Source organism: Mesoplodon densirostris, chromosome 1, assembly GCF_025265405.1.
Source record: "Mesoplodon densirostris isolate mMesDen1 chromosome 1, mMesDen1 primary haplotype, whole genome shotgun sequence".
In the NCBI taxonomy this organism is placed as follows: domain Eukaryota; kingdom Metazoa; phylum Chordata; class Mammalia; order Artiodactyla; family Ziphiidae; genus Mesoplodon; species Mesoplodon densirostris.
In genome coordinates, this window is record NC_082661.1 from 236,430,971 (window position 1) to 236,440,855 (window position 9,885).

Genomic DNA, 9,885 nt, shown 5'->3' on the forward strand with positions numbered 1-9,885 from the left:
ATGGGAGCTTTGTGGATGGATGCCCTTCTCATCATCCCCTCCCTACCCTCTGCCTTCCAATGGCTACTCTTTAAATCATGGCTCTGTTTAGCTGAGCATTAAAGTCGAAGTGGGGAAAGAATGAACATTTTTGCAATGGTGATTCTTTTTCATTACAGAAATCTGCAGAAATGAAAAGCACAACTGTCAAGCTTGTGAACCGTAGGCTAAGACTAGTGTCCCCACGAGCTGCCCCGGGACTGCTGAGACCAGGCAAAAGCCTTCCCATCCCTGTCTCCCAGCAGGGTCCGCAGTGGTAAAACCTGAGTGAGATGGGGGGCAGGAGTGGGTGATGGGTGGTGTGGGGAAACGCGCTTTCTGAGTCACAGAGGAAATGGCACTTCAAACTGCGGGAAGGCTGGGCCTCAGGACAAAGGAGGTGACAGCTCTTGTTCAGCTCCCTTCCCAGGTCCTCCCACGAAGAAGACAAGACACAAGACCGGGAATTGGTAAAGCAGGAGGTAAAGTTTATATACAAGAATATAATGTTTATCTGAAATATTTACAGTGTTGGTTAAAGCAGTATTTTTACAACTTTTTCAGGTCAACTACTATGTATATTACAGGTAAGCTACAATGGTTTAATTTGCAAAATTAAGTAAAAAAATGTTTTAAACAAAGCTTAAAGTACTCGGGTCAATCATAACATCAATCTGTCTTGCCCTTTATTTGAAGAACTCATGCTACGGTGGTTAATGTGGTTTTTATAAATGGAAGTACTCTACCTGGAAATGCAAAATGCAATACATGCTCGAGTTGTAAGTTCCCAACAGGGATGTAAAATGACAGGTGAATTGTTATAAGACTTAGGTGCTGAGTGTCAGGCTGGAGCTGAGAGAGAAGTTGAGATAACAGCCAGCTTTATCTCAACTGGGTTTTGGACCCACAACAGAAAAGTGAAAGTTTGGGCCACATAGAAAAGTAAAGCTCCTTGCACATTATGGCAACCTCAGCAGAAAGTGAAAATCGGTTGACCCAAACCAAACAACCAAAAAAAATCGAACCCAAGTCACAGTTGCACGTACTCAAAACCAGCTTTTCAGTGAGCTATTTTAAAACTTCATAAAAATCTTCGCGATTTTATTCGTTGGAAGATTTCTACAAGATTTGGGTGGGTTTTTCCTTTATGTGAAAACAACTATTTGTTCCCCCTCCTGGGGCCTTATAACTCAGAAAATGCCAGGGGTACAAACGTGCAAAAGACAGGGGAAGCCGCTCCAGGCTGGGGCTTGGGAAATGAGTGCTGAGGTCCCACAGCAGAAGTGGAAAGGGTCAGCAGAGCCCGGGGGTGGCCCCGGGACTAGCACTGCAGCTTGCGGATGCTGCGGGAGATGCGCTTGAACTCTCTCTGGCCCTTCTGCCACCGCTTCACAGAGGTGATGACCAGCTCTCCGCCCAGTTTCTGCCCCATGACCAGGTAGGGCGCATTGATGTCATTCATCTCCTCGCACGTGCACTGCAGGCTGTCTTTGAGCCACAGCACCGACTTCTTCAGGTCCCTCTCGGACACGCCGTTCAGCTTGTAAATGGTCTTGCTCTTGGTCTCCAGGATGATTTTGGTATCTCTGTTGATGTAGGTGATCTCCTTCACTTTTATTTTCAGTGCTACGAAGACAAGAGAGGACAGTGATAAGGAGGGAACACATCCCACCGCATTATTTGTGACTCGGCCTGGGAGAGGGAAGAAGAGCTTCCCAGGGCTGATGGGGCTGCCAGGGGCTGCGGGGAGGGGGTTGGGAGCTGAGGGCAGCAGGTGGCTCCATTTCTAAAGCCTCAAAGAGTTTGTCAGGCACTTTGTTTCAAACCAGCCATCCTTTAAAAACTCTCTTTGCCGGGACTCAATTGACTTTTCTTCCTTGCCCTTGTGTTCTTGTGTTTGTACGTAGGCTGCCTGTGGTGTGTGCTCTCCTTGACAAATGACTTCCCCTATTGGAAACTTCAGCATGAAAAGAAATGCCCGACTCTTAGGTGAAACAGGATCCTTCTGTGGCCGTAAACGTTAAACCCAATTTATTACGTCGGAGAGGTTTTTGGACAAACCTGTAAGGAAATTATATCACAAATCATTGTTTTCTAAAGAACAAACTACAAGGAAGGAGAATTGATCTTACAGCTGCATTTGATTTGGTAAAGTAACTCAGAAAAAACGGCCAAGACTCTTTTTAAGAGCACAACATGTTTAGCTGTAAAACTGTTTTTCTGAAGACCTCATCCTCATATGCTATCATTTGCCTGTCCGAGGCCAAGGCGTTTACAGATCATATATGTACTGTTTCCAAGATGGATATGGAGACTCATTAGAATGCTAAGACCAAAAGTAAGTGGTTTACGATAAAAGACACATTTTATAGTCATGAACAGTATGCTTTGGGAAAGACAACCCTACAAACACACATGCTGGAATTAAATTTCAAGACTCCATGAAGGCAGGGAAAGGATAGAATTTTAAGGTTGTGAGGGATCATCCAGTTAAAATCTCTTCTTGGTACACAAAGAATCTGAAATCCAGAGAAGCTTAGTGACTTAACAGGAGGTCACCCGGTTAGGTTGTGCCCTGGCTGAGTCTAATCCTCAGAACTCTGGTCCCCAAACCTCCTCCTGTAACACCACTGTGATCTCTTAGGCACAGTATCGAATTTCTTGTCCTGGTTGGTGCATTAATACGCCCACTGTAATGTGTCTTCAGACCCCTGGTGACATTAACAATTGTCCCATAGAGACGACATGCAGGTGTGACTCCCTGACTCTGATGGAGTTTAATGCATTGTTTAAATTAGTAATAGAGGAAGATGTTTTTTTGTGTATATCACTGTTCTGGAAATTTCTTCCTCTTTCTTTCTTTCTCTCTCAGAAGGAGAATTTGACTAAGCATGGCTTTTCTAGTCAACCAGGAAATGACTGAGGCTCAACCAGGTAAATCAAGGATACTGGGACTTGGCCAACCATTATTGGTCTGATATGCATCTGGGCTGTAGTACTGAGTTCTCAGGGTTTATCATGAGATAAGCCACATGGCAATGTCACATGTTCCTATGGCCTCTGCCTAAGGGCTGGGAGTGGGGAAGGTATATGGTGGGAGGAGTGATTGTAATGTTACCTGGGAGCCTCATCCATAGCACAGACAGAGCATGTGTGAGATTTCGCCTGGTCAAATGAGACATTCTTGAGCTCCAAATATCAGAAGAATGATCACTTTTAACAAGGGGGGAGATTTATTACTCATCTTTCTCTAGCTATGAAATAACCAACTTTGTAAGAGCTTACCATGGGAAAACTTCAGACATTTCCTCCCTGGGTTTTCAGCTGGGGCCAAATATAGGGAATCAAAGCCGTCAAATAACTTTTCCTGCCCTGGAAGATGTGAATGGGGATGCCACACATGGTAGGAGGCAGGGTGTTGATAATGTCTGCTCCAACAATAGGCTGCATACAGAGGCAGGCAGTTCTGGGCTATTCTTTGTTCACCAGTACTTTCCCCACTGTAATAAGGAGGTCTTCTCCATCTTCCCTGTACTCCAAGTGCAGTGGGGAGAGTGTCATGCTTTCATGGATGATTCCGATTTCTACCCTTTCATTACTCCCCCAGAGTACAGAGGCGATGTGGAGAACCGCTTATAAACCAGTATAACATGCACCCCCTACAATTTAGGTTCATTATCCCCTTTGGGACAAGTTGAAGGCGGAGAAATAGAAAACAAAGCTTGTGAGGTATCTGCATGTGTGATACCTTAAGTGTAATGACTTCCATGTTGTTTTGAAAGGCTCTCTCCTCTAAGGAGAGAGAACGTTGAATACACACACACACACACACACACACTTCTTTGGCCCAGGTCTTGATACAGCATCCTTAGGAAGGAGGTCTTCTGTAAGGTAAGCCACAAAGCAAGCAGGTCATATGTGTGTGTGTGCGTGTGCTTGAATTACACTTGTTTGGAGCCCCACTAGACGTTTTCATGGAGGTCAGGAGAGTGATCTGTACGAAATCTAGTGCAAAGGCCATAACTTGCCAGAATAAAATGATATTTTATTACATTTTAATATAAACTTTATTAAAATTATATTAAAAAATTTGTCCTTAATCAAATCCTGTAGCATGGAAGCTAAGAACCGTGTTTTGGGCAAGGCTCTGGAGCTTTAGGGTTGCTTTTGCCAACATGCCTGGCCCTCTCCTACTTTGAGAGTTGTATGTATTAGAATATAGACATTTGAAACCCTATCATCCATCTGTGGCTCTCACTGAGGGGAAGGACTGGCTAGGACTCAGAGTTACCTCCTTCCTTTCCCCTTCCTCAGCTGTTTGAAGCTTCTCCTATAGCTACGGCTGTCCCGGGGCCTGCTAAGGTTAAGCCCAGGACCCTTCCTGCAAGAGACCTGGGGTTGTAAGGGGCAGTGATTGGGTTGTTTCCAGTTTCAGGGACCTGGCCAGGTCTGAGATTTCTGGGCTGGTAAGCTGTAAGGAGAGGGTGGGAGGGCAGTCCTCCACAGTGGGCGCTGGAGTGATTTCTCTGTCTCCAGGACTTAGTTGAGTATGTAGAAGTGTTCATACAGATCTGGTACAGTCTGTTATTGTTTGCTAGAACAGGGACCACATCTGTTTACCAGTAAATTCAACCTTCTGCCCGAATAAATACTTTTAAATACCAACCCCTCAAACACACCCAAAAGTGCCTGCTCTTGGAATGGGAGGAAAACACGAACGTCTCAGGTACCTCTGCAAAGTTCCTGGCCACCCCCCACTCCTGCCCTAACACAGCACTGATCTGTGTCTAGCTGGCTCCTCTGATCCCCTTGGAGGGCTGAGGACACAGATGAGGTGCTGCTGCAGCTCTGGGTGGACAGTCTCCAACCCTCCTTCCTCTTATAGTTCTTTCTTAAGGGGAGTGACCCACACGCCGTGGAACTTGGGTAACATACCTCGCACATTATTTACTGTCCTCCAGTACCTTGTCATCACGGCACCTGGCATGTATCTTGCCAAAGTAAACTCCTAGCTTTATTGTTTCTTCTTTTTAAATTTAAGGAAACTCTCCCCGACATATTATTAACCAGTACCTTGGATATACTCACTGATGGTGGAACATGGGAAGCAGAACATCATGGGTTACGAATAACGTAAAAATACTTGTTTGGCACCGGAGTAAATTTCAATTTTTGGCCAACTTCATGCCTTGAATCTGTTTTGCTGAGGCTAATATTTACATGTTCCCATCCCTGGGACACAGGTTAAGTGACTAAAAGAGAACATGGTCCAAGATTACACTTGTTGGCAAGAAAAAGCCATAGTGAAATGAAAAATGTGCCATCAGAAATTCATAATGCGAACAATTCTCATTATTTGATTATTGCTTAACAGAGCAATGACTCTCACCTAAAAAGATACAACTCGATACAAGATAGTTACACAGGGAGGAAAGTAGGATAACACAGATGATTCGCTCAAGGAAAGATGAGCTGTGATGATATGTCACCCAAACTTTATCTAGTAACATCTTAAAGAATTGTACCTTTAAGTTGTACTGGGCAATAAAACTTCTGTTGTTAGTGGTGTATTACTTACCAAAATCATTTTTACAAAGAGTTTCCATTATGTCGTTGTCATCTTCGTTTTTATTTTTGCAGGCTTCACATACCTTTGGAGCTAGAAACGTGAAGGTTAGTAAGTTTGCTTAAAACGAAACAGCATGTGGCATTTGTAAACAACTCACAGGGGCTTATTCCGGCAAGAGTAGCAACTGTCCTGTAAGACCCCAGCTTCTGCCTCATTTATGAAAGAAGGGCCACTCATTCCTAAGAGAGTCTCCCATGCCTCCCATCTTTTGGACAGGCAAAAATGCCCACATGCTGTGTTTCATGTATGATGACTCCCCAGGCAAAGGGCGCCCTGGTGGAGTGTGCAGCCGCAGGTAACTGAGACAGGCTGCAGCTTGTCACTCTTCCTCCCACTCCTGGGACAAACTCGGTCTCTGAAAAAGTTAGTCCCAAAGCCTCTCTGAGGAGAAAGCACCAAAAGACCCTTAAGGGATTCTGGAAAACTAGCAACCACAAACTACGGCCAGAAGATCGTCTTTCTCAGCTGCAGGTCACTGGTGCAGCCTGGCCTCTGCTGGGCTCTTCAGCTGCCTTGTCTCTCGGGGGAGTCATTTCAAGATATTTTCAGGTCTGGACAGGGCGGGGTGGCTAGCACTGTAAGGCTCACGTCTGGGTTCTTCCCCCTTGGAAGCACACCTTGCTAATGACTATAGCCTGCTCTAAATGGCTCTGTATCACCTCGTGCTGTCTGCCGAGTTTGTGCTCGAGTTAAGCGGCATTTATTTCACTGTTATCTTCATCCCTGGTGCAGATTCTTCTTGCCTCTCTTTGCCTGTTTCAAACTCTCGAAAACAAACAGACAAAACAACAGCAACAACAAAACCCAAACAAACAAAAACCCAAAGCTTCTCCTGAAGCCAGTGAAAATCTGACCAAACCCAGGAAGGTGCACTATAGCACAATCATGAGAGAGCCTGCCAAAGGCTCTTCTAAGAGTCTGATTCCTTGGGAAAAGGGAAAAAAGAAAACATTCATTTTCTCCCACTTATAAATGTACTAATGCTGTCTTTAAAATTTAGGTGAAATTTCATTAATATGAAATTGCATTTTCGCAGGGAAAAAAGAACTATATGACTCACTTTAGAAGTTATTTATCAAATAAGAAAAAGCGCAGAGCAGATTTTGAAACACATAAACTTTTATTTTGAAGGGAGAAATGACTTTTTCGAGAAATGTAATATATAATGCTGGTGGGGCTGTGAAAAATAAAAACAAAAACAACACACATAAAACTGCCCTTAACTCCCATGTCTCAAACAAAATGAAACTTTTCCAATTAGGAGCTCTAGGAGTGTATATAAAATGTTACTAACCTGTGTTGGTTGGTCTGTGGTATATGTTGGACAAATGTTTGAAATATGCCAAACATTTGCAATAAATTATAAATCTAACCAATAAGATGATTGCAAACTCACGGTGCCTGCCAGGAAAGATTGCTAAGCAACTTTGCATTTTCTTTAACTAATGATGGCTGTAGGAAAACAATTAGAGATGGAAAGGGAGATGCTGGTGGAGCCCTGAAAGGGATTAGGAAGCCCCCTTTCCATCCCGGGGGGACCTAAATCAGCTCAGACACATTGTATATGTTTTCCTTTCAGGAAGACTATCAAGAGCCCATGAGGTTTTCATTGCTTTGATGGTTTCTGCACAGGAACTCCCCCTCTATTTTCTAAAAAACTTGGGAAACTCTCTTTTGCACGATTTTCTCCAGTTAATTAAAACCACTCCTAAGATAAAAGCTGATTAGTGATAGAAAAATGATTCCTGGAGATTCCCTTTGTGCCCTCTTGCTTGGACCTCTGAGCAGTTACAACCAACGCTCAATTTTCAACACGCATGAGCCAGTCCTGCTTTTTATTTTCAAAGCCTAACTCGGCAAAGAACAGAGAGGGCCTTAAAAGACTATCTGTTTGCACATTTTGGCGATCGTGCCTGTAGGGAATGTCCCTGTGCCTAGAATCCTGCCCCGTGGTAAGAACATGCTGCGTGAGGCTGAGGCCAGCGCGCTCTGGCCAGGGTGCTCACCGCCAACTCCTCCTAGCAGGACCACTTCCAACACTCTCAGTCGCGGCCCCCTTGCTAGCATCTTCAAAAAGAATTGGACATATATCTACACGGGAAGGATCTCTTCCAGTTCTACGTTTTCTCCCCGCACCCCCCTTTTAAACGGTCCCTAAGAAAGAGCAACTGGTATAACTCGGGAAGGGAATGAGAGACTTGGGTGTGTGTTTGGGCGGGGGGGTATCTCAGATTTGTCACGATGACACACCAGGGCAAGGAAAGAGTCTGCCCTGCTCAGGACTGGCACCCCCGGCGGGGAAACATCGGGATGGGGGGCGGGGGCCGCGAGAACACCCCCGGAAAGTCTTAGCGGAGCTGGGGGGGGGGCGTAATATGGGGGAGGGCTTACCTTCCTCGGTGGCCGGCAGGAGGTGGTCGCTGCTAGCGAGGGGGATGCAGAGGTCGTTGTCCTGGGGGAAACGGTCGCACTCAAGCATGTCGGGCCAGGGGAAGCCGAAGGCGGACATGACCGGAGCGCAGCGGTCCTTCACCTGCACGCAGAGCGAGTGGCACGGCTGGATGGTTTCGTCCAGGTCATCGAGGCAGACGGGGGCGAAGAGCGAGCAGAGGAACTTCTTGGTGTCCGGGTGGCACTGCTTCATGACCAGCGGGATCCAGGCGCCCGCCTGCTCCAGCACCTCCTTCATGGTCTCGTGGCCCAGCAGGTTGGGCAGCCGCATGTTCTGGTACTCTATGCCGTGGCACAGCTGCAGGTTGGCCGGGATGGGCTTACAGTTGCTGCGCTTGTAGGAGAAGTCGGGCTGGCCGAAGAAGAGCCCGCGCGCGGAGCCCAAGCAGCAGTGCGAGGCGAGGACGAGCAGCAGCAGCGAGCCGGGACCCTGCGGCATCGTGGGCGCGCAACCCCCGGTGGGGCGGAGGGAGCCAAGGCGGGGAAGCGCGAGGCGGCAGCGGCCGGGAGCTCTTTCCCGCCCGCTCGTTGCGCTCCGCGCGGCTCGGGGCCTGGGAAGCGGGCGGTGGGAACGCCGGGACGCCGGGCGCGCGGACTGCGGCGGCGAGGTGCTGTGGGTTCGGCTCCGCGCAGCAAGTCCGCGCGCAGCTCCAGGGGGCTCCGACCCGGGGGGAGCAGAGTGAGCCACTGCTGGGGCCCGGCCAGCGTTTTCTTGGCCTTTTTTATGCAAATCTGGAGGTGGGGGGAGCGAGGGAGGAGCCAGTGGAGAGTAATCCGAGGAGGTTTGGTCACTATTCTCTGGGTCTGGTTTTCCGTTGAGAATGCCCCTCACGCGCTCCCTGGAAGGAAATTCTGGCTGCGCCCCACCGACCCCTGTTCCCCCCGCCCCACAGGATGCTGCCAAGCGCGCGCTCTAGGACTGCTGTAAACAACAAACAAACAAATAGACCAGCCTGGCAGCTGAGCCCCAACAGTGAGCGTGCGGAGCACGGGCTGCGGGAGATAGGGGGACGTGACCAGCGGCCTTGTCGCCAGGTCCCTGAGGGAACGCGCTCCGCCCCCGCGAGGCCCGGACGTGGGTTTGTTTGACCCCAGCACGAAGTTTCTGCTCGGGGCCCCGGGGCTGCGGGGCGGAACTGCGTTCCAGGCAGTAGCGAGCCAGCAGCTGGCAGGCTCTTTGTGACCCTGGCCCGCGCCCGGGGCCTGCCCGCCCGAGGCTGTCTCGGCCTGGTTGCTCTCCTCTCGGATCCCCAGCCACGGTTCCCAGCCTGGCCCAACCCGTACAGTGGCTCCCGCCTGCCCTTTCAAATATCAGAATTTATATAACTAGAGTCCTATGAGCAAAACTTTTACATGAAAAAGGAAATATCAATAAAACCTTGGGGGTGTTGTTTTGCTGGGGTAAGCCTAGAAATTTTGGCCATTGTGGAAGCGCCTCTACAGAGTTTCGTCAGAATCACACACGACTGCCCACCACTTCCCGGTTTGGGAGAAGAGACCTGCCCTCCCTGCCTAAAGGAACGGGTTGACTCAAGGCTCGAAGGCACCACGCGCCCTAACCCAGTCTGGCCCTGGCGGCGGGCGCTGAGGACACGGTTTGGAAAGGCTGGTGCCCGGCACAAGGGACTGGTAGAAAGTGCCCCAGGTGGACAGGCTGGGCAGGGGTGGGGGTAGAGGAAGAAGCCCTGCTTAGACATCCACGAAGCCTGGGCAGAGGCGGCTCCCTCATGCTACATATGCCGGCGGGCACCGGGTGTACGGAGGCGAACAGGCAGAGTGCCTGTGCG

At 48.6% G+C, this 9,885-nt stretch overlaps 1 protein-coding gene across 2 annotated transcripts; it reads right to left on the minus strand.

Annotated features, from left to right (window-relative positions):
- Window positions 1-485: 485 nt before the first annotated feature.
- On the minus strand, window positions 486-8,877 carry SFRP2 (secreted frizzled related protein 2). 2 transcript variants are annotated; one of them, XM_060116597.1, is made up of 3 exons: window positions 8,039-8,843; window positions 5,597-5,677; window positions 486-1,644 (listed from the first exon to the last, which is right to left on the minus strand). In XM_060116597.1, exons 1-3 carry the CDS (start codon window positions 8,535-8,537, stop codon window positions 1,340-1,342), a joined length of 885 nt encoding a protein of 294 aa, XP_059972580.1. In that variant the 5' UTR covers window positions 8,538-8,843; the 3' UTR covers window positions 486-1,339. The 2 variants fall into 2 exon arrangements, with proteins under 2 accessions (XP_059972580.1, XP_059972581.1); XM_060116598.1 differs by lacking the exon at window positions 5,597-5,677 and having other exon boundaries at window positions 8,039-8,877.
- Window positions 8,878-9,885: the final 1,008 nt, after the last annotated feature.

Bases quoted from the DNA above. Each gene is read 5' to 3' on its own strand.
- SFRP2 (XM_060116597.1), bottom strand. From the start codon at position 8,537: ATGCCGCAGGGTCCCGGCTCGCTGCTGCTGCTCGTCCTCGCCTCGCAC. The intron at 5,678-8,038 runs GTAAGCCCTCCC...TCACGTTTCTAG, and splicing joins CCTGCCGGCCACCGAGGAAG to CTCCAAAGGTATGTGAAGCC. The intron at 1,645-5,596 runs GTAAGTAATACA...TTGTCTTCGTAG, and splicing joins TCTTTGTAAAAATGATTTTG to CACTGAAAATAAAAGTGAAG.